The sequence below is a fragment of the Melanotaenia boesemani genome, chromosome 14 (assembly GCF_017639745.1).
Source record: "Melanotaenia boesemani isolate fMelBoe1 chromosome 14, fMelBoe1.pri, whole genome shotgun sequence".
NCBI classification, from domain to species: Eukaryota; Metazoa; Chordata; class Actinopteri; order Atheriniformes; family Melanotaeniidae; genus Melanotaenia; species Melanotaenia boesemani.
Window position 1 is genome coordinate 30,391,692 of NC_055695.1, and position 23,578 is coordinate 30,415,269.

The 23,578-nt window shown below is 40.6% G+C and overlaps 1 protein-coding gene across 3 annotated transcripts in view; it reads right to left on the reverse strand.

Moving 5' to 3' along the window:
- sned1 (sushi, nidogen and EGF-like domains 1) overlaps positions 1 to 23,578 on the reverse strand; it is a 38,197-nt gene that overhangs the window by 3,397 nt on the left and 11,222 nt on the right. The window contains exons 5-27 of one of the 3 annotated variants that reach the window (XM_042006547.1): positions 23,433 to 23,558; positions 23,033 to 23,146; positions 20,991 to 21,104; positions 20,383 to 20,496; positions 18,690 to 18,737; positions 17,178 to 17,270; positions 16,953 to 17,084; positions 15,822 to 15,941; positions 15,397 to 15,509; positions 13,336 to 13,468; positions 12,730 to 12,903; positions 12,482 to 12,595; positions 12,274 to 12,387; positions 12,059 to 12,172; positions 10,960 to 11,076; positions 10,569 to 10,856; positions 10,295 to 10,478; positions 10,003 to 10,115; positions 6,951 to 7,229; positions 6,718 to 6,859; positions 6,531 to 6,613; positions 4,607 to 4,705; positions 4,277 to 4,393 (exon numbers count right to left, since the gene is read on the reverse strand). In XM_042006547.1, the coding sequence (XP_041862481.1) occupies positions 4,277 to 4,393; positions 4,607 to 4,705; positions 6,531 to 6,613; positions 6,718 to 6,859; positions 6,951 to 7,229; positions 10,003 to 10,115; positions 10,295 to 10,478; positions 10,569 to 10,856; positions 10,960 to 11,076; positions 12,059 to 12,172; positions 12,274 to 12,387; positions 12,482 to 12,595; positions 12,730 to 12,903; positions 13,336 to 13,468; positions 15,397 to 15,509; positions 15,822 to 15,941; positions 16,953 to 17,084; positions 17,178 to 17,270; positions 18,690 to 18,737; positions 20,383 to 20,496; positions 20,991 to 21,104; positions 23,033 to 23,146; positions 23,433 to 23,558 (3,045 nt within the window). Of the gene's footprint in view, positions 1 to 4,276; positions 4,394 to 4,606; positions 4,706 to 6,530; positions 6,614 to 6,717; positions 6,860 to 6,950; positions 7,230 to 10,002; positions 10,116 to 10,294; positions 10,479 to 10,568; positions 10,857 to 10,959; positions 11,077 to 12,058; positions 12,173 to 12,273; positions 12,388 to 12,481; positions 12,596 to 12,729; positions 12,904 to 13,335; positions 13,474 to 15,396; positions 15,514 to 15,821; positions 15,942 to 16,952; positions 17,085 to 17,177; positions 17,271 to 18,689; positions 18,738 to 20,382; positions 20,497 to 20,990; positions 21,105 to 23,032; positions 23,147 to 23,432; positions 23,559 to 23,578 lie in introns of all 3 variants that reach the window. The other 2 variants (XM_042006546.1, XM_042006548.1) reach the window with 2 other exon arrangements.

Below are 23,578 nucleotides of genomic sequence, written 5' to 3' on the forward strand. Positions count from 1 at the left end.
CATTTTGATTCACAGCTGTGGGATATATTGGGATGTGCTTGTGCATACAGTAACAATGAGCAACGCAGATGTTTTCCACACAGTTTGTTGAGCGCTTCCCACTGCAGGTAAGGCATTTGTACAGCACATTTCATGTACAAGATGATTCAAAGTGCTTTACATAAAACATTAAAAGCATTACAGATGGTGCAAAGAAAGCATTAAAAGTAGTAAAAGTCAGCAACAAATAGCAAAAATCACAAAAAAATCATAAATTAAAATAATTAAAAGCAAAATAAGTTAAATGTTACCTTGAATATTTCATGCATAGACACATGAGAAAAGAAATGTTTTTAACCTGGATTTAAAAGATTGGTGAAAGTTTAATCTCCACTGGCAGTTTGTTCCACTTGTTTGCAGCAAAACAGCTAAATGCTGCTTCTCCATGTTTATTCTGGACTCTGGTCTGGACTAGTTGACCTGAGTCTTTGTTTGTATTCTCTGAAGATATCACAGAGGTAAGACCAGAAGTATATCACAAAAAAACAAAGTAAAAAAAATCCTTTAATAATAATCAGCTTGTGCCACTTGAGGTTGTCTGTTGTAGGTTTTGAAGTGTGTGTAGGATCATTATATGTTTAAAGGAGCCATGCTGGACATCCACAACCAGCTGGTATTTCATTAAACCCATTTTCCCACCAATTAGTGAAATGTTCCTGTTGCTGTTAGTCTACCATTCAAGACTACAACATGACGTTCAGTCTACGGGGCTTGTTGCCAAAATGCATGATGTATGTTTTGATCTTTATTTGGGGGACGTCCTGTGATGCACTGGGCTCCTCTCTGCTCTCTTTACATATACTCCATATAGAAATATTTTACATAAATGCCATTATTTTGTGTTTCTCTTCTTTTTTCTCAGCACGTATCCCTGGCTTAAAGTTTTGCTGCTTGTTGATCCCTCTTTCCTCTCCTCTCCACCCCAAACCAGTCCAGGCAGACGGCCGTCATTCCTGGTTCTGATGGAGGTTTTCCTCTCCACCGTCTCCTCGTGCAGATTAAGATGGAACATTGAATCAAAGAGAAAATTTGATGCAATCTGTTGGTTTGCTTAGTTAGGTCATTATTTTTGTAAATGAGTTTATATGAACACATTTTATAAATTGGAATAATGTGCATCATATGGGATTATAAATGGACAATGATGAACTGGACTGTATCTCTAAAAGGACCCTGAGATTTTGTGACTCTACAATTTCCCCTGCTCTTATCTTATCTTGTCTTGTCTTATCTTCTACTCATAAAACTGAATTAAACTCAATTATTTGTAAATTTTTGTCTAAATATCTATATCTAGAGTTTTAAGTTGCCTTTCCAGCAGTCTGACAAGCAGTGTGTTTTTAGTCCTTCAGAACTTAACTTGACCTCCAGTTTAACTGCCATGGAAAAAAAATCACATTACATAATGAGCAAACTGCTACTTAACAACACTTTCTTATCTCTTTATGACCTTCAGTTTAATTTTCAGAGTGCTGCCAGTTGTTAGGAGTCAGAGTATTTAGAAATCTCTGGAATTAGTGGATGCACATCTACAGAATTTTTTAACAAGGGTGCCTGGCTCTTTTCATGCCACCGTGTGCAACACAAACTTTAATAACATTGAAAAACTGCAGAGGAATCAGCTGTAATCTGACTATGATTATACACACATGGCAAAGACTGCATTAAATATTATTCAGCTAATTTGTTTGATACTTTTTGTTTCTCATGATGTTTTTATTTATAATGCCACATCTGTATCGCCACTGTGAAACATTATAGATGGAAACTGCTTGCTGCAACAGAACCATCAGAACCAGGCACAGTTAAGCTGAAAGGAGTTGTAGAAAAGGATTTGACAAACACGTGTCGGAGGACTTAAACTTGCATGAGCAATAAGATGTTTCCTTTAAAGACACAACCCTTTGGCTCAGATGGTAGGGGAGGATGCCAGTCAGGCTTGGCAGGCCCAAATGTGTTGTGAGGGTCTGCTGGGAATGTGTGTCAGAAAGACACTTCCAGCAAAGCTTTAACCATGTCCTGAGTGAGGCGGGGGACATTGAGTCTGACTGGACTGTGTTCCATGTCTCTGTTGTTGAGGCAGCCAAGGAGAGCTGTTGCCATAAGATTGTCAGTGCCTGTGGTGGCGGTAATCCTTAAACTCGGTGGACACCAGCAGTGAGGGATACCATCAAGCTGAAGAAAAAGTCTTTTCAGGACTCTGGAGGCAGCTGACAGGTATCGGCAGGCTAAGCGGCAAAAAGTCTGGCATTAGAGGAATTTGGAGAGGACATGGAAAATGACTTCCAGGAGGCTTTGAGGAGATTCTGGTCTACCAATCCGGAGGTGCAGGAGGGGGAAGCAGTGCTCCATCAACACTGTATATAGTGGGGGGCTGCTGACTTCGAATCAGGACGTTGTGGGCCGGTGGAAGGAATACTTCGAAGACCTCCTCAATTTCACAAATATCTCTTCCGAAGAGGAAGCAGGGTCTGGGGACCCGTGGATGGGCTCTCCTATCTCTCGGTCTGAGGTCGATGAGGTGGTTTTAAAAGCTCGTCAGGGGGTGGCCCCGTGGGGGGGACAAGATCCCCCCAGAGTTCCTGAAGGCTCTGTCTTGGTTGACACGCCTCTGCAGCACCACATGGATATCAGGGACGGTGCCTCTGGGCTGGAAGACTGGGGTGGAGGCCCCCCTCTTCAAGAAGGGGGACTGGAGGGTGTGTTCCAACTACACTCCTCAACCTCCCTGGTAAAATCTATTCAGGGTTCCTGAAGAAGAGGGTCCATCGGACAATGGAAGCTCGGATTGAGGGGGAGCAATGTGGTTTTCGTCACAGTCGTGGAACAGTGGACACCCTCTTCAGGGTCTTGGAGTTCACCCAACCAGTCTACATGTGTTTTGTGGACTTGGAGAGTGGCATTTGATGTGTCCTGTGGGGACTCCTGTGGGCTGTGCTTTGGGAGTATGGAGTACCGGACCCCTTGTACAAGCTGTTCAGTGCCTGTACGACCGGTGCCAGAGCTTGGTCCGCATTGCCGGCAGTAAGTTATCAGTACTTATTACATTAGAAAACACTACTTTTTTCCATTTAGGAAAAAGACACAAACATGATCAATATATTTAAAGACTTGAAATACTTGCCCATCCCACTTTTATGCTCCGACAAATATTTTTGTGTTATCAAATTCAAACTATCATCTACCTAGTTTTACATGGTCCATCAATGTAAAACAAAAGCTGGAAGAGAGATTCACATCTGCACTATTTAGGCTACAGCAGCTCCAGGTGACCAAGCTTTTTGTTATGGTGCTGTAAAAATGTCACATGATCCAGTCATAGACTGCAAGGTGGTGTGGTAGTTAGCACTGCAGCCTCACGCCAAGAAGGTCACTGATTCGAGCCTCAGGTGGGGGAGTTCGAACAGTGGCCTTTCTGTGTGGAGTTTGCGTGTTTTCCTCATGTATGTGTGGGTTCTCTGGCTTCCTCCCACAGTCCAAAAACATTCATGTTAAATGGTCACACTAAATTCTCCCTAGGAGTGAGTGTGAGTGGTTATTTGTCTCTCTGTGTTGGCCCTGTGATGGACAGTTGACCTGTCCAGAGTGTACCCTGCCTCTCGCCTGCTGAGACTTTATCTTTGGATCTGTGACCATGCCTGTAGAATTGCATCATGTGACATCTTCACAGCGGCATAACAAAAGAAAGTAGGTCACCTGGAGCTGCTCTGAGCTTCGCTCGAAAGTTCAGACCTGAAACTCTACCGGTTTTTGTTTGACGTAGGTGGACCATGTGAAACTAGAGAGATGATGGTTTGAATTTGATAATAATCTGTAATTTACAAAAAACTAAAACTGGTTGATATTGGAAAATTCTTCAGCGTACCACTAGTACGAGTACCACAGTTTGAGAACCCTACACAAGAAATGTAGAAACACACTGGTGAAATGGGAAAATGAAGTGTTTTATTTGGTGGTTCCAGCTTGTAAAGAGCAACCAAATAAAATGTACTGATGACTGGACAAGAGACACATCACTGAGCCCCTCCAGCAGGACTACAACAGCATTCTTTTATACAACTGTCACACATGATTCGGTTATTTTCAGCACCCATATTAACAGCTATGAGTGGGGAAAAAGGCAGCCTGTCATAAAACCATCAACAGGAAGAGCAACTTTCTGGGATAGTTGGCTCAAATCAACCTACAGTCACCTGTATGTGCTGCAGAGTATGTGTGGAGAAGCACAGTGACTTACACAGTTCACACAGTCTGCCCTTGAACCCTGCTGCGCAGCTGCAGATGAAGGCGTCGCCTCCGTTTACACATGTACCTCCGTTCTGACAGGACAGACTGCGGCAGTCCTGAGGCGGCTCTGAAACACAGCAGCTGCTTTTAAAGCTTCAGTACAGAATAAATAAGAGTCTCTGGTTTCACTATTCCACATTATCCACAGCTGATACCTCGCACTGATAGCCTCCAGCTCTACCCCCACACAGGAGAGCATGAATCTCATGCATATAAGTGCCACATCAGCTGGGATCACTTACATGTGCCATCTATCTGGAAGAAGTTAAAAAAAACTTACCAGGCTTTGTTCTTAAACCTTCTTCTTGGATCTCTAGTGCCAGGCTTATTTTGTTTGTTGTTTCTTCCATCTTCTCTAATCTGATTGGTGGATCAGGTTCTGCAAGGGAAAACATTTCCTGTTAATTGTTGCGAAAAGACAAAATGAGCTCCTGGTAGGATAAATCAGACTGGAAAAATGTTGTGAGATAATGAGAGGAACGTCATCAAAAAGTGGCAGAACAATCTCAGAGGAAACGGCAACGAGATAACATCTGTAAAACACTTCTTCTGTCGAGGCGGTGGCTATGCAGCCTCTGTAATGGAGTTTATTCACTGTTAAAAAAAAAAACCAAAGAACAATCAAAAACGGTCTAAATATGTCATGAAAAAGTTGATTTCTGAAAGTTGATCCATCAGCCAATGAAGTTCTGCACATTGACTCATTAAGGTGTGTTGGAGCAGGGACACACTGAAAACCTGCAGGACTGCAGCCCTCGTAGAACCGAACTGAGCAGCCTGCTCTAAATCCAGTTCCAGATTTTTCTGTATGACAGCTGAAAAACATTAAACAGGTTGGAAAGAACTGAAAATGTTTACTTGTCATGTTTTTCTCATTACACAAGAGATCATTTTTCTAAAGTCAAATAAAAAAATATTTTTTTTCTACCAGATCCAGTTCCATGTAAACATGGAGTCCTTCTCTGATAACACCTTAACAACTCTCTCACTGAACCTGGATGTTCATGGATAGTTTCTGCCTGGATCTCATTGTGGAGATCAGAATTTTCTCCCATCGTGGCTGTTTGGAGCTCTGCTGCCCCCCACCCTCATAGATCTTCCTTTTAAGGCTCCACAGGTTCTCAGTAGGGTGGAGGTCAGGAGATGATGGTGATCCCACCATGAGTTTTCCTCCTTTATAGCAGCCAAAGATCCTGCTGGTGTTTCTGCATCATGGGATGGAGCGTTGTCTTTACTGCAGAAGGAACGCTTCTTCCTTTTATACCACGACAGGAAATGCTCCGTTAGAAACTGGATGGATTTATCAGAGGCCACCCTAAAGGGTCCTCCCATCTCACTCCACATTATTCCAGCCCAAACCATCACCCCACCACCACCTGCTGACATGGCAGCCTTGTTGGGACATGATGTCCATCCACCAACCATCCAGACCTCCTTCCATCTGGACCATCCAGTGCAGCACGACATTCATCAGAGAAGGAAACTGTTAGAAAACGAGTCTTCATGTGTTTCTGAGTCACTGCAAACGTTTCTCTGTGTGATCATTGGTTAAGGGAGGTCCAGATCCAGCTTTATGTACAACTGCAGCCTCTGGAGGATCCTGGTGGAGAGGTTCACCAGCAGCTTCAGAAACCTGCTGCTGCTCATCGGTGGCTTTTTAACAGCTGATCTCTGAACACGATGCATTTTCCTGATGGAGACTTTCCTTCATCTGACTTTATCTGAACAAACACATTTACTCTCTGGATCATTATTTAACAGTACGATGATCTCACTAATGTTTCCTGAAAGGTCCAATGTTCTCATTCCTTCTCAAAGCATTGAACTGTTTCACTCTTTTCATCTGCAGAAAGATCCTTCTTTTTCCCCAGACTGCATGGAAACTGGGACTGTCTTAATAATGTGGAACAACCTCCTTCAGTAGTTTCCCTTTAATGAAGCTCACCTGGAAACTAAAGATCAAACCTGTCTGAGATCGTTATCAGTGATCTAAACAACACAAGATACGTCTAACACAGAAAAACTAAAACCCAAATGTTTCAATATCTGAAATCCTCCATAAAGAATTATCTGGAACAGAGTGTACAAATCAGATAAATATGGTAATATAATATCAAATTAATGTGATCTACAGTATAATCTACATTAAACATTTCTATCTTTTGCTGACCCTTCATGATGATAACATTGTTGCTTTTACTTACTAGCACGATGTCGAATGGCTTTACGAGGCAAGTGAGAGAACTTAGCCGTTATTCTTCCCCTTCTGTCAACCAGTTCTGTGTACCTGCAACACAGAAACAAATGCTAACTGCTAAGCTTTAACAGTGAAACTACCATTAGCATTTATATTTTAAAGCAGTCGTAGTGATCATCCAGTCCTGCTGCTACCTGAGTAATTCCTCTGAGTTTTCAGTTTCTGTTGCACCTCCCAGATCTTGCGGTGGTGATGGAAGAAGCACACGTCCACTCTGAGTCCCCTGTCCGGTCACTGTTGGCCTTTCTCTCCTCCCTGGTCTGACCTGCATTGGTACTGCATCAGACAGAGTTAACACAGAGACACTGAACTCACAATCAGAGTCAGAAAAAGTTTCAGATTTGAGTGCAAAAATCCCATAACTCACAGGTAGTGAATGCTAAGTGTTGCGGTGAGCTGTGGATCTGTTCCTGCCCTGTGTTTTTGACAGATGTAAGAGCCACATGGTAGTTCTGTCCCGGCGTCAGCTCACGGAGGGTATATGATCCTAATTTCCCGTTGGGCAGGAAGCGACTCCGAGTATTCAGCCCTCGGGTAATGTTGATCACATAGCCATCTGGGATGTTTCTTGGGTGGTGAGTCCAGGTGATCAGAGCTGAATTTTGGGTCACGTGTAGCAGTGAGAGGTTCTGTGGGGAAAGAGGCCCTGAGGGTAAAACATGCAGATAGTCAGACATTTACACAGTTTGCATTAAACACATTGATTTGCTTTATTTAGTCACTTTAAAGGTACAATGTGTAAGAATTACTGACATCTAGTGGTAAAGATGGGCCTAAAAATGACTTCAAATGCCAAACACAGTTCCAGAGATAACCATGTTTTCATCTGTGAGTGGGTCCAGTGGCCTCAGGTGCAGCAATGCCTGCACTACAGGTAACCACTTCAGCATTGTGTACATGTGTACTGTCATCTTCTATGGTCCTTTTAGGGCATTACTAATCCCAAATGGTGCTCTAGCTCCTATCAAACAAAGCTGGCACTGCAGTTTAAAAACTCAGAGGGTTCTCACTTCACAAAAACAGTTGTTTGTCCATTCAGAGACACCGTAGTAAAATTATGTTCATGTAAAATTCATGATAATCATGTAATATTTAACCATAAATATAAGTTAGATTAAAATTTATATGTGGTATTCCGTTAAATTTATTCACCTCTATACCAAGATTTCTGACACATTCTGGCTCATATCAAATAACATCAGCTGTCAATCTCTTATCACAGCAAAAACTTTAAACAATGGATTCATTTGTTGAAGCGCAGCAGCGATGCCCCTGTCAACACAGAAATCAGAGCCAAAGAAGGTGAAAGTAGAATTGGTACATTATCAAGTTATAACGTGATACTTTTTATTGTAAGAACATGAATGAACGTAGCCTGTACTGTATGCGGATGTTGTTGCGATCTATACTGGAGCAAAATACATGTTATGTAAAATATTCTCGTCAAGCAGGAACATTTCAGATCTTTTTACCAGTGATTAATTGTTCTACTCTGATTTATTGTTGTACACACAGAAATGTGGGACAGATATGAGTAACACGGTACGTCACCTTCCTGCAGTGCATGTGTGTGTGAGTTGCTGTAGAGTGTGTACTGCTTTTAGTCAATAACATGGACCAGTGATTACGCCTATGGCTCTTCTGAAAATAAAAATGAAAATTATAAAGGCTATATGCGCTGCTGGGACAGGGAGAAATAAGTTGCAGACACAAAGACGTAGGCCTGCCTGCTTTAAGGGGGTGACGTCAACGATATCACAGCGACCTCCAGGTTTAAAGTACAGTAATCTCATTTGGTAAATTGGGCATTTCCCTGGCCATAGCTTGCACAGTTTCCCCATACTATGACAAATACGGTTTATGCTCCACGTTTTCACCACAAAACTTATCACGTTATAACATGATAAGGTTTTCATTTTTTAATTTAATTTGGGAGACAGCTCCACGCTCCCGTATGAACTGCAACCTACCAAAGACATTTTGTTTCTTATGTGGGGAGAAACTAGCTAACAGCAGCATAAAGACAACACATTGTACCATGAAGCACACCTGTGTTGGTAAGACACTTGAGCTTTTTAAAGAGGGATATGGCTGAATTCAGGCCAATCAGAACACAGCACATGATGCAAAAAGCCTCCACCTTGTGGCTTTGCTTGTGGCTACGGCCAAGAAACCATTCGCTACTGAAGACCTGTTGTTCTGGCAGGGGTGACGGTGGAGAAAAACGCAGCAGAAAAACTCAAATCTGCGCCTTTGTCTGATGATACTGACTGATACAGTTTAAAACGTCAACAGACATAGTTGAGCAAGTTGTAAGACTCGTCTTCACTCCAGGATGAATCCACAGATGTGAGTGGAAATCCACAGCTGGTTGTTTTTTGTTAGAAACGTTGACAGAGACTAAATTTACAAACACGTCCTGTTCTGGAAAAGTTAGGAGGGAAAACAAGAGGGCAGGACATCTTAAATGAAATATGTTGTTTCCAAATGTTTTAAATTTAAGAGTGCTTCCAACCCCAAAAAAGCTTTGCACTGGGACTGGGGTAAAAACATTATTCCAAAAGGGGTACAATGCTGAAAAAATGTGAAATCCCCTGATCTAATAGAATAAAAGTAATTAGATACCAATAGCAACACCGTTTTAAATGAATAAGACTTTTTTTGACCTGAAGAACATCTCCAGAGTTCAGCTGAAAATCTGATTTTTGCTTTTATCACCTACAGACTTGATTATTGCATCTTTCTGGCCTCCTAAGGAAGATGTTAGCATCACTACTGATGCTGCAGAACTCTGCAGCACCTCTGCAAACAGGGACCAGAAAGAGAGCCCTCATCACTCCCATCTTAGAGTCTCTAGGATGGGGGTGGCTTCCAGTCTGCTTCAGGGTCGATTTTAAGGTTCTTTTATTGCTTTTTAAAACACTAAAAGGCCTTATGCCTTCCTATACTTTAGACACTCTAAATAATCCAAGCCCTTCAAAGCCCTCAGGTCCTCTGATAGGCGACTGTTACATATACCAAACATTAACTCAAAGACTCACTATGAATCTTCTTTTAGTTTTTATGCTCCACATTTATGGAACAGACTGCCAGAGGACGTAAGGGTGGCTGAAACTGTTTAAGTTTTTAAAGCCAACTCCAGACCGACCTTTTTTAACTGAATATCTTTCTTATTAAAGAATGTGTGTGTGTATGTGTGCTTGTGTGTGTGTAGGTGTTTTTAACATGTAAAGCATTTTCTGGTGCATCCTCTGTATGAAGAGTGCTACATAAATTTTGATTAATTTATTTAATTAATGCATTCATTGCTTCTTTCACTGACCTTTGAGTTATTTACACTCTGCACCTTTAAGTTAATGTTATTCATGAAAACATTCACATGAAAGCAGTGTGAGGATCTGCTAAATGCTGCGACCTACTTGTCCAGAACTGCAGCGGTCCAGCTGAGTGGCTGGTGGAAGGAAACTCGTCTGGTCTGATTCCACTTTGAGTGACTACATCCACAGTGTACATCTGACTGGGCTGTAATGAACTGGGAAACAAACTCATGTTTTTTAGTTTGTATTAGTGATGAAATGGTGCCCTCTGCTGGTGAAAGGTTGTATGACCAAAGACATTCAAACCTCAACATCTCAACAGCACCAGTCAGTGGACACAAGAAAGCTGCAGGTGTGTGGCTGGATTTTTGGTTATCATTCATCAGAAACTAACCTGAAGGTGTACTCAGCGGTGCTCGTGTTGAGTACAGCAGTGCGAGCCTTACTCCCATCTGAAGGCAGTAAAGACACGTGCACCCTGTTGACTGCTGCATGACGAGCAGCTTGAACCAGCCAACTCAACCAAACATGAGAGGAGGACACGTTAACCACCTGCAGCTGCTCCACCCGTTGTGGTCCTGAAATGGTGCATGCATTAAAATTAATTTAAATTTACACAGAAACACTTTCTGGGAGTTTCATTTACATCGCATTGAAAATGTCCTCACTGGTGCGAATTAGAGCAGTGGCAGGTTGGCTCGTGTCGTTGCCGTTGGTTTTGAGCTTGATGGAGTACGTGGAAATGTTGTACAGCAGGCCAGGCACTAGGCCTCGCATAAGGTGGGTGGACCGCTGCTTGTCCAGGTAGTCTGTTTTGAGATTGCTCTGACCCAGGGGGGCATAGGTGACAGCAAACATGCTGATCAGACTCTGCGAAGGCTCCGGCTCATCCCAGCGCAGCTCCACCTCGCTCTCCTCCACTCGCAGCACATGGAGACCATGCGGAGGCAACAGGTCTGGGAACAGTGGCAGCCTTACATTTCTGATCCATACATTCAATAATTACAAAGTTTCCTCTGAAGAGCATAAGATGAGTACCAGTGTGTGATCTTAACTGACCTTTATCGCAGTCTTTGCCTGTGAGGCCCACTTTGCAGACGCAGTTGTAGTTTCCCCTCTTGTCACTCCAGCAGTGGCCACGGTTTCCACAAGGTTTTAGCACACAGGGATCCTCCACTTGGGGGTGACAAAGATAAACAATTGCTCCAGTTTGGCTCATGACGCAAGACGTTTACAAGTTATAAACTTTACAGGCAGCTCATCCAATGCCCTTTATACTTCTTTATCTTTAACTAAAGATTACAAGAAATTACAAGGAAATTACAATTTAATTTGTGAGCTCTTGATGAAAGTGCAATGACAACAAAATTTGTGTAATTCACTTTTAAATTAGATAAAAGTTAATAGAAAGAGCTTGAACAAGTCTATGATTCTTCTCAATTTAGTAAATACAATCTAATTTAGATCTTACTTGTATGTCTTTTATTTTATTTCATTTTTTATCAGAATGAATAAGTGCTGCCTTCAGCTGCCTGTCGCCACATGTACAACCCCAGATCTAAAAGCAGTTGGGATGCTGTATAAAATATGATTTCTCATCAGCCAAAAAATTTTATTTTAAGAATTTTTTAATAGATATTTACAATAGAGCATAGGAAACTAATCCAAAGTTCAAAGAGAGCCATTTTTCTATTTCATTAGAATATTAACTCATCTTAAGTTTGGTGGCAGTAATGCATCTGTAGAAAGTTGTTTGGACACCTTTTGTTAAAAGGTTTGATAGAGACAGAAAGTAAAAAATGTATATATCTTTTACATTTGAACATAAAAATCCAACTTTGTTGGAATTGGGGTTTTACTTACCCAATCTAACCGTAAAAATTCACACGCCTCATTCCAGATGGTTGATACACATTTACAGGTAAATATATGCCTTTTTAATTACATCTTTCTTCCATATTTACAAAGGCAAAAGCAAAAAAATGGACTGATTAATAGTAATTGTTGCCAGAATTTGATCCAATTAATGTATTTGGTTTATTGTTTTACACTTTGTGATCCTCAGCTAGGATAAAACTTTTTTTTTAAAGAGTCACTGAATGCATGCGTGAGTTAGTTAACATTGACAAAACAAGATTAAGGATGGAAGTCTACTTACACATCTGGCACTGCTCCCCAAAGTAACCATCTTTACACACACACACATAATTCCATCTGTAACCCCGACACACACCTCCGTTTAGGCAGGGGCTGGACTCACACCCGTCCTGCTCTGCACACAGACATTTACACTTTGGTAAACTTTGTTGTCCTGCAAATTCTGTCAGTTAAAATGTGCAAACTTGTATAAGAAGCATCAAATACACACTGCACCTATTTCACAGTTCTGGCCTTTGAATCCTTGCTGACAGTGACAAAGGTAGGAGCCAGGTCCGTCCTCACATGTGCCCCTGTTCATACATGGTTCTGACAGGCATTCATTTATGTCTTAAAGGGGATGAAACACACATACAGGTATTACTGATGACTGCTTGTGATCTAAATGGCGGTTCTTGTTATTAAAGGTCTGCCCAAATCTTACCTATCTGACAGCGGTTTCCACTGAAGCCCTCCTTACACACACACTGATAGGATCCAATCTTATTTTGACAAGTACCTCCATTAAGGCAAGGCTGTGATAAACACTCATTGATCTCTGTAAAAGAGGGAAATAAAGAAATTAGTGTAAGTAAACACTGGTCTGAAATATTAGAACCTGTTGTCTTAGCTGGTATGTTTTTCATAGGGGCTTTTTTGGGGAGGTTGTGTGTGTTGATATGTGTTACAGACCCTCACAAACGGGTGGCTGGCTCCAGGCTCCCTGGATGCCACAGATGCTCTGAGTAGCTCTAGGCACAGACGTGAAGCCTGAATGGCATATATACACTGCCACGGAGCCTGGTGTTGTTGAGGAAAACTGGACCTCGGCGTGCTTGACGTGTGGGGGCGGCCTACAGCCCAGCTCTGAAATTAATCCAAACACGTTGATAATGCCAACACGGCTGCATAGTAACGCCGGCTCACAAACAGTGGGGCTTTAAAGAGCTCATCCAGAACGTAGCTTTATGGCAACAGAGGTGCTTTCCATCAAGACTCCCTGTATTTGTCCTCCTAAAATTACCTCCAGCATGCTGTTAGATTGTGCAGACATGAATCATGGAATCTAATCAGGTCTTGCTTTACATAGCTTATGTAGCCATTCTATATCTGTATATGTGAGACTTCCAGTCCAGTAACACTGCTAAGATTATCCTCATATAGAAAGCTAGTATCTGTGCACTTTAACTGCTCAGGGTATCTCCTGCCTCTGTCAATCTGTTAGACTCAACATTATACAAATGTCAACATCAGAGAGAGATTAAGACATTGTTGTGAGGTGAGGTACAGTCTGCTTACCTGCAGGGGTACGCACCGAGCTTGTTTGACAGTCCTTGCCGCTGTAGGTCTCAGTGCATTCACATTTATATTTTCCTTTGTAGTGAAAACATGTCCCACCATTCAGACACGGACTGGAGGCACAGGGGTCTGGCTTCCCTAGCAGAAAACATTTCCGAACAATAACAATATTAATGTTGACAACTAGAGTATGAAATTATCATAAAATAAAAACTGATATTAATGATAGAAGATATTTTAAACAACAGTCAAGTTCTGTCATTTTACTGTAATTTATTTATTTTTTTGTAATCAAGAAAATGTAATCTTTAGGTATTTGTATTACAGTCACTGGTCACTTTATCAGGTCCACCAGCTCCACCACTTGTTAACGCAAATATCTAATCAGCCAATCACATGGCAGCAACATCTAGTCATGTAGACATGGTGAAGACGACTTGAAGAAGTTCAAACTGAGCATCAGAATGAGGAAGAAAGGGGATTTAAGTGACTTTAAAAGTAGCATGGTTGTTAGTCTGAGTATTTACTGGGATTTTTTTACACACAACCATCTCTAGGGTTTACAGAGAATGGTCTGAAGAAGAGAAAATATCCAGTGAGCAGCAGTTGTCTGGACCAGAATGTCTTGTTGATGTCAGAGGTCAGAGGAGAATGGACAGACTGGTTGGAGATGATAGAAAGACAACAGGAAGTCCAATAAGCACTGGTTCCTACCAAGGTCTGCAGGACAGCATCTCTGAACACACAACACGTCCAGCCTTGAAGCAGATGGGCTACAGCAGCAGAAGACACACCGGGTGTCTCCTGTCAGCTAAGAACAGGAAACTGAGGCTACAATTCACACACACTCACCAACACTGGACAATAGAAGATGGAGAAACGTTGCTGGTCTGATGAGTCTCCATTTTAGCTCCACATTCAGATGCTAGACTCAGAATTTGGTGGAAACATCATGAAAACATGGATCCATCCTGCCTTGGATCAAAGCTTAAAGCTGCTGGTGGTGTAATGGTGGGGGGATATTTTCTTGGCCCACTTTGGATCCCTTAGTACCAACGTGGCCTGGTTTCACCAGCACAGCCTACCTGAGTGTTGTTGCTGACCATGTCCATCCCTTTATGACCACAGTGTAGCATCTTCTGATGCTACTTCCAGCAGGATAATGCACCATGTCACAAAGCTCAGATCATCTCCACCTGCTTTCTAGAACATGACAATGAGTTCACTGGACTCCAACGGCCTCCACAGTCACCAGATCTCAGTCCAGTAGAGCAGCTTTGGGATGTGGTGGAACGGGAGATTCTCATCATGGATGCAGCCGACAAACCTGCAGCAACTGTGTGATGCTGTCATGTCAATATGGAGAAAACATCTGAGGAAGGTTTCACCACCTTGTTGAATCTATGACACCAAGAATTAAGGCAGTTCTGGAGTAAAAGGGGGTCCAATCTGGTACTAGCAAGGTGGACCTGATAAAGTAAACAGTAAGTTTATATTTTCATTAAAAACTCATTTTTCTTTCCACTTCAGTATTTAATAGTTCATCTGTAGTTTCCACTACAGTAATTTGACAGCGTTTATCACAAGTTATCCTTAAAGAATAGAATTTTTCTTGCTGGATAATAAAACAAGATTTTAAAATACAACACAGGTTTAAAGATCAAACCAGCAGTTTCCAACATGTTTTTTCATATGTTTAGAACTTGACTCCTCAGATTTATCTGCTGTCTTCGTGTATAAAACTAAAAAAAAGTAGATCAAACCAGCTTTGCTTTTGCAGCTACAACAGCAACATCCTACTAACACACCTAACTATTAATAAAATAACAATATCTAACTCAGTCACAAAGACCAAACCAGTGTGTTTCTTCATTGTTGGTAATACAGCTAACCCTCTACAAAAAGGCATAAATAGCTTAAAGATACTTATCCAAGTATTTCTAGTTGTTCGAAAAGAGACAAGGAAGAACTGGGTGCTATCTGATTTTACACAAACCTGCAAGAAAAAGTTTGGATGTTGTGTAAAGAATATTTGGAATATTACAATGGGGTGGCACTGACCCACTTCGCAGTGTTTTCCAGTGAATCTGTAAGGACACACACATCTGTAGCCCCCTGCCTCTTCCTTGCAGGAGCCTCCATTGCGGCAAGGGCTAGAAGCGCAGGTATTGAGTCTAACTGGAAAAAGACAGTAAAAGGCAATCCTTGAAGCAGACAGCACTTTAGCTTTTAATCGCACTACATAAATCTGTTCCAGTCCATTGCCATTTAAGTCATATTTCAGGGAAACAGCCCATAACTTAGTCATAAGTACAAATTATCTTAAGCTCTTTAACATTGCCATATTTTAAGTAGCATTAAGAGTAGTGGCATGTTTCCTGTAGCATTAAAGCTGTTGTTGGGTTAAAGCCCGAGCAGGAGCGTACAAATCTGGCGGAAGTTTTGATAATGTGGGCATTCCTCCATCTTTTAATCAACTCTTCTACCTTTTTCACAATGCTTCCCCCAGTATCCGTATCTGCATTCGCAGGTGTAGCCTCCGTCCCGTTCGTAGCAATATCCTCCATTCAGACAGGGAGAGGAGTCGCAGACCGACTGGGGCTGTACTGAAAAACACATGCTGAGACTTGACTGTGTTCTACTGCACTGGGAAACAATATATTTCTTACTTTATATTATCAGAGTTGGCTTTTGCAGAGATGATGTTCATATATTGTTCAATGATCTGATGGAGGATTAAAGCTACAGCTGCATCCTTTAAGACATTCAGATTCATCCTCACATGTTTTTTTATTATTTTTTTTTGTAGGCAAGCCCAAAAGTTTTTGCATTTGTGCTTTGTGCCATCCATTTATTCTCCAACAGAAACTAATCACAAAAAGTGCAGGATACTCAAATTTTGGGTGAAATTTACATAAAATATAAAAGGTTCACACTGCTTTGATGAATGTGGGATATTTAAGTAAAGTAATGTAACCATGTCAAACAACTTGTCATGTGTTTGGTGTTGTCTTGGTCTGATGATGTAAATGTGAGCAGTGTGAAGAGGAGGACTGTTCACACACAAACTGTCATTAAACCAGAACTGTTATGGTTTAGACACTTCTTTTGTTTTTGTTTTTTTTTTGTGGTTAATCATCTTATTAGAGAGCAGCATGTTGAACAATAAATATTTCACCATTCAGTTGTACATTTATTAAATAGTTTAGAGAAAGTCAAATTAAGTTCACGAGTAAAGGTTATAGTGCATTTTCGGTTCATTCTGACATACAAAAAGCTGAATATCCCTAACGTTTTATAAGTGGTGCTAATATTTACACATCTTAACAAATCTATCTTTCCTACGACTTCAAACGTAAACAGACCTTGTGGTTGTGGAGATATTCTCGTTTTGTTATGGGAATGCAGTTTTTGAGCAGATGCCGAAACAAAGGTTCAGGTTTTACTCCTCTGTATTTACAGCAGAACAATGACATGAGAAGTGAATCGATTAAAGCAGTGGTTTCTTAATCTCTCCCAACATCCTTAATGTAATAAACTAATGAGATCATGTTGGTTTAGATAGAAATGAACACTTATCAGGACATTACTGCCAGGTTGGGGCCTCTGGCTCTTACCATAGGGATAAAGGTCTTTGTGATCGTACTCTATTCCAGTCTGACATGTACACAGATATGTCCCTCCATACTCCAAACATGGACTTCCATCAGGACACGGTCTGCTGTTACTGCATGGCAGCAGAGTCACTTCTGAGGAATGGTGAGAAAATGACCATCAGTTTCAGACATCTGTGATCTTACAGTGATCCATCCATTAAAGAGGATTGTGTATATCACACCTACCGAGCTGACAGTTTGCTCCTGTGTAGCCAGCAGGACATTCACAGCGTCCAGTGATGTCCACACAGACACCCCCATTCTGGCAAGGACATTCATCTGTACACACAGAAAGAGAAAAGCTAGAAGGCAAGTCTTATATTAGATAAAGTTTTCAGTAATGGCCTGAATGTGGAAATGATAAACACCTGCACCACATGCTGAGCTTTGATCTACTAAACTGTAACCTAAGTATTGACTTACTGTCATTTCTCTTTCCAAACAAAGTTCACAGGACAAGAAATTACCCGTCAGCACGCCGCACATCCGCTCTGCAAAAATTGTAAGAATGTTTTTGTTTTCCTCTCCCTGCTAATTGCAGCAGTGGATCAAAGCACATGGCCGTATCACAGCTAAATGGCTCCCCTTTGAAGTCCCGGGAGCTCGGTGGAGGGTATTATTTTTCTGATGATATGGAGCATATTTTGTGACCAAACTGTATAACCTTGAGGGCAATTAATGGATTGTTAATTTGCAAGAGCCACTTTCATTGGCCACCTGTGCGGCCTGGGCCCTTTGATCTGAGAGCCTGATTAGGCACTTCTGAGTCCCACTACTTTCTCTTCCTCGGAGGATCATGCTCCTTTTTCCGCTTTGCCTTCCAAGTGAGCCAGGCAGGAAAGTATTTGGGAGATTTAAGAGAGCCTATATAAGCACTGATAGTTATTTCAGCTCAAGGGTGAGAAGTAGCATGCATTTGTAACAGCTCGAATGCTATTAAAGAGCTTTTAGTGGAGGGAAAAAGCCCCTTGCAGCAACTGTTATCAGTGGGTGACAGAAACCTCTCATTAAACTTGTTCCCTAAAACAAACAAAATAATAAACATAAATCTAAACACTGCAAGACTTTGTTTGCTTTTACAAATTTTATGTTTAACTGCTTTGCAAGCAGCAGCTGTACGTTAAACCATAATGTGATGCCATGGCCTGTATCCAGAGAAGCAAGCAGCGGTGAGGAGGCATGCATATTTTAACAGCTCTGTCTGAAGAAATGACCTGAATTCCAAACACCAGCTTTGACTCATAAAGACGCTGTTTTAAGTCTAGACAAAAGCACTTCCTCTTGTTGGTAAACTAATAAAATGTGCTATAAAGCAATTATTCACAGGATCAGGCGACTGGTTTCCGTAGTAAACTGGGCGAGGTTGTGTCAGTTATGATAATTAGAATAATCCATCGTCACAGCAGCCTCTTCCAGGGCAGCGCTCCAAATTCCTGTGGGATAGCACAGCTCCTCTTCAAATACCCCAATCTGCTCTCTACCTGCTCAGCTGCCTGTGGTAAGCGCCAGCCAGCCCAAGTAAACAAAACCACTCACATTTGTCACCATAGATGTGGAGCACATGTACAGACACCAGCTCCTGCAGTAATACAGTCACTATTTAGGTGTTGAGAGATATTGTTCTCATGTCATGTAAAAACCGAACAATGTGTGAGAAATGTTGGCGGAGTTTTAGTGTTTAGGTTTTCTTGTTTTTACCTGTTTGGTTGTCTGCGTCTGTGAAATTGACTTGTGGCATCACCAGCTCTGAGAGAAGAAGACAACAACATGCATTTAAGGCTTAATTCACCCAAATAAACATGAATACAACATGTTGATCTCTGTTGTTAAGTACTTCAAATATTTTTAACTCGTTTGTCCAGCTTTGGAGATATCCTTCAATAAAAACAAGTTTCCATATATAAGAAGTGTGTATTTGTTTGATTATTCCATATAGGAATGAATGAATTAGTTCATGTGAACATAAAAAAATAATAATAATTAGGATAAAAGAAAAGCCATCATACTAACATGGTAAACGATGATGTTAACAGCTCATGAGATCACGTCCAAATATTATCAACCATTTTGTGTTTAAAAGGGAGCAAGAAGAAGCTAATGCTTATGTTGGGCCGGGCCGGTTCTGGCCCGTGGGCTACCAGCTGAATATCCCTGTTTTAGCTATTTACACAGAACCAATAATAATGTAATATAATGGTATATGTTTATATATAATTAAACATATAATTGAAAGTCACATGTCAACTATTCCTTATTCATATATTGTATAAGTGTTTTTTTTTTTATTATGAGAAACAATCTCGATGACGTCTTGAAGGAAAAACTCAAAACTTGTTCAGACAAACCCAAAACTATTCACATAATTAGATGTCAGAAAGTAATAATATATACATAATATAACAATATAAATAATAAAGTGTAATGGCCAAGTAGTATTCCTGAACGTAGCCTGCTAGGACTCTAACTATGAGCTGCCATGCCCAACAGACATGCTGAGGATCTGTAATGATCTGTAGGTTTTCGGTTCTGATCTACTTCCTGTTAGATTCTTCTAACAATGATTTTAATGAGTTGCAGCACAATGCAACCATAGTCAAGTAGGCCTTGCAGAGAATCATCAAAGCTGCACAGGGAATAATAAACGCACAACTACCTGCCCTGAGAGACATTTTTATCTCCCGCTGCTTCCAGAAGGAAAAAAAAAACTTTTAAAGAACTCGTCTTTCCAGCCAGACATTACCGGTCCCACAAAGCAAGAACAAGCAGACAGTTTTTACCCCCAACCTATCACCACACGAAATCTTAACTTTATCTACAGAACGTGTATTTATCACTTTACTGTTTCATTTGAGTTGTGTTTTAAATTAAATTTGATTTTTTTTTATACACAAAGACAAGTTAAAAATCTCTGTCCGTTCATCCATCCATCCATCCATCCATCCATCCATCCATCCATCCATCCATCCATCCATCCATCTATCTTAGGGTGTCCTGATTCTCACGCGTGAGATGACAGATACACATGTCCTTCAGGATGTAGGTTATTTATTCCAGTGGTAATACCAACCATGTTTGTTTATTCCATTGCTTACTTAAGTCTATGAAAACGTCATGACTTTTTCTTTAATTTGAATTTAATTTTAAATCAGGTCAGTTTATTGAACAGATCATGTCCATAACGCAGAGTTTTTAGTAAGTTTTTAGTCCTGCTAGCTAGCTTCACATCAAGCTCTGCACAAGTCTGAATCAGGTGTTTTAAGCAGGGAAACTTCTAAAACCTGCAGGACACTGGCCCTCGAGGAGCTCATTTCGGTTTGAAAAATGCCAGGGTTTAGGGAACCTAAACAAAAAGGGGTTGTAAATGCATTGTGTGACAAGTTGTCATCCCTACCTGTTTCGCAGAACACTCCTGTGAAAGCAGCCGGACACACACAGGTGAAGTTGGTCAGCTGATCGATGCATTCTCCTCCATTCAGACAGGGCTGCGATTCACAGTCATTTATGTCTGGAGGATAAACACATAATTAATCAGTGGTACATTTGGAGGCTGTTGTTCAAGACACTAAGCTGGATTAGGAGGATTGGACTTTTCTTATGAAAGTATAGAATTTCACTGAGCAGGTGTGTGGAATTAAGACTAATCTGGTCTCATGTATGAGCGAGGATTCATGAGCTGCGCAAGGCCTTAGAGTTTAATTCCCCACTAGATTTAGGTTTCATTAACAATCGATCACAGCACAAGTGCGATTAGGAAAGGACTTTTTTTGCCTACTGACTTGACTGCTGTGAACTTTCTCTTTATGGTTCGTTGCTACGCTGTGTGACCCGAGGAAAAAAAAAAGAGAAAAGCTGTTTTTAAATCTTTTCAAGCATAACCCATTTGTCTAGCTGGACTGGGAAACTCTTTGGACAGAAACATCTGCCAAAAGATTGAGTTTGATGTAGAAAGCAGTAGAAAATATTTCCTCTGGAGGGAGGACTGAGAGGAACCCTGCTCACCTGTCTCACACAGGACACCAGTGTAACCCGGCTCACACACACAGGTGAAACTGCCGGTGCCTTGTACACACGACGCGTTGTTAAAACATGGCCTGTCTTCACACTCGTCAATGTCTGCAACACACATATGGACAGAGACACACACTCGTGGAATATTTACTCAGCTGATTAATATATCCGCCACACAGCTCCCCTCACGCTGCAAGTATGTGCTGCTGGCTGCGAAAGGTATTAGACGAGGTTTGATACATCTCCACAGGCTGGACTGTGGGAAGAGGCACAGAAGCTTTAGAGAGGCTGGATACTGTAAAAAGTTTTGTATGTGTGTGTAGGTAACCAATGAGGAAATAAATGCAGAAATCAATCAGAGGAAATAGGCTCAGCTCTAACAGTAAGCAGTTATATATATTTATTTAAAAAAAAAAAACACTATTTTTCTTGATTGCATCTGTATATTTCAAGAAGTTATCCTCTGTTTTTTACAATGAACAAAAGTTACTGTAAGCCGTGAAGTTTCAAGGTTTTTCCATAACTTGACAGAATTGTGAGCATTGACAAAAGCAGATAAACATGAAATAAAAATGTTCAGGAGCTTCATTTTTATCTTCTGTTGTAAAATATTGCATTTGTCCTCATGTTGACCAACACAATCTTGCAAAAATACATCAGAAAAAACCAACTGGGCCTCTGTGGTATTATCCTAAGTCGAACGTGTAGCCTCTAATAAATAGAACCATGCTTTTTAGTTGAACTCTTTTAAATTGTGTTGTTTGAGCATAACTTGCTACACTACTAAAAGTAACTTGTTAGATGAACATAAAATTATGCAAATAATTTCCACCTAAATCAAATGCTTTAACTCTGGTTTACTTTCATTTTTCTAGTGAGCTTTTTGGGTCATTAGATGTCAAAAAAGCCCTTTCCTATGACTGGGGTTTTATTTTAAAATCACTCTTAAATATACAAAAAAATTTGTGGCAAAATTTATTGTGATTTATTTTTAGTTGAACTTGTAGCATGTTGTTTGAGCACAACATGCTACACTTAAAAACTTATAAGGAGAATGTAATAAAATTATAAAAATTATTTCCACCTAAATCAAATGTTTTTATCCCATGTGGGTCCCGTTAATTTACTACCCTTTCAGGCCCCTATAGGACAAAATGGTAATCCCCCCAAAACTGCAAATATGTAATTATCTAAATTATATTAACCCTTAAAATGCCAGTTTGATGACATGATGTCACTGTTTTACTGTAAAAAAAAAAAACACAAAACATTTTGAGCAATCAAACTGACACTCAAAGGGTTCAAATAATTAGAATAATTACATATTTAGTCATTTTGCTTAAAAATTTAATTGATTTAGTAAAACAAAAAAAAGATTTTAAAAAATATTCATCTATAATGTTGTTAAAGCAGTTTTGGGGAGAAGACGTCTTTCTCCACTAATGACCCAAAATTTGTCCCTGCTGTCCTGCTGGCCTTTAAATGTGTTTGAAATTAAATTTTAAAGACTCGTCAAAAGAAACACTGTCTTGCAATAAACGAAAAAATAAAATAATAATAATAATAATAATAATAAAAATGGGGAAACAAAATAAAAAACTGAGGGAAAAATTACCTGAAAGAACAAAAAATCAATAATTACCCACAAGGGTTAATTTAGTGAGGAAGACTAAACTAAATGTGGCCCCAAATGTAGATTTATAAGAGTAAATGTAACATATTTACTAAGGATCTGACTTGATTTTCGTGTGCCATTTAAACTTGTATGACAGGAGCATGAGGTACTTCATTTAATCGGAAGTTACAACTACTTTATGAAAACAGTTCAGTTACATGAATTAATTGTGCTGATCCAACAAAAAATCCAGCTTTTTCATCCGAAACGCAACTTCAACATGCTTTTATTCGTGCAAAGATCACACCCAGTCCCAAAGAGATGGACACACTGGTGTTGCATCTGGTAGGAAAAAGAATATATGGAGAAACAGAAATGAAAATGTAACCATAAACATTAAGCATTGGCTCAGTTGTACCTGTTTCACAGTGAATCCCCGTGTACCCTGGAGGACACTCACAGATGAAACTATTAATCTGATCTTTACAAGTTCCTCCATTCTGGCATGGATTTGAAGCACACTCATCGACATCTGCAGCAACAGAGAAAAGCACAAAGGAGGTAGTATAATATTTTTAATTAGAAGGAAACATCTGGTAGGTTAAAGTCCAAGGAGAATGCATCAGATTGGCATGAAACTCATACAGGTATTAAGGAAATACTCAGGTGTCCCTTTGGAAAGTCCAGTGAAAACTAGTATTTTCTTTACAAGTTGACATTATTTTTCCTGGCTGATCTCAGGTAGACAAGTAGTCATTCACAGCATGCAGTGTGCGTCAGGCGCAACAGAGCAGGAAGCAATGTCAACCATAACTCACCGATCTGGCATCGTCGACCGGTGAAGCCAGCCAAGCAGGAGCAAGTGAAGGAGGGGTTGCCTGTGATACAGTCATCAATGCACTGGCCTCCGTTCAGGCACGGACGCAGGTGCGGGCACACCAAAGCTGGACAAATAATCCCCAAA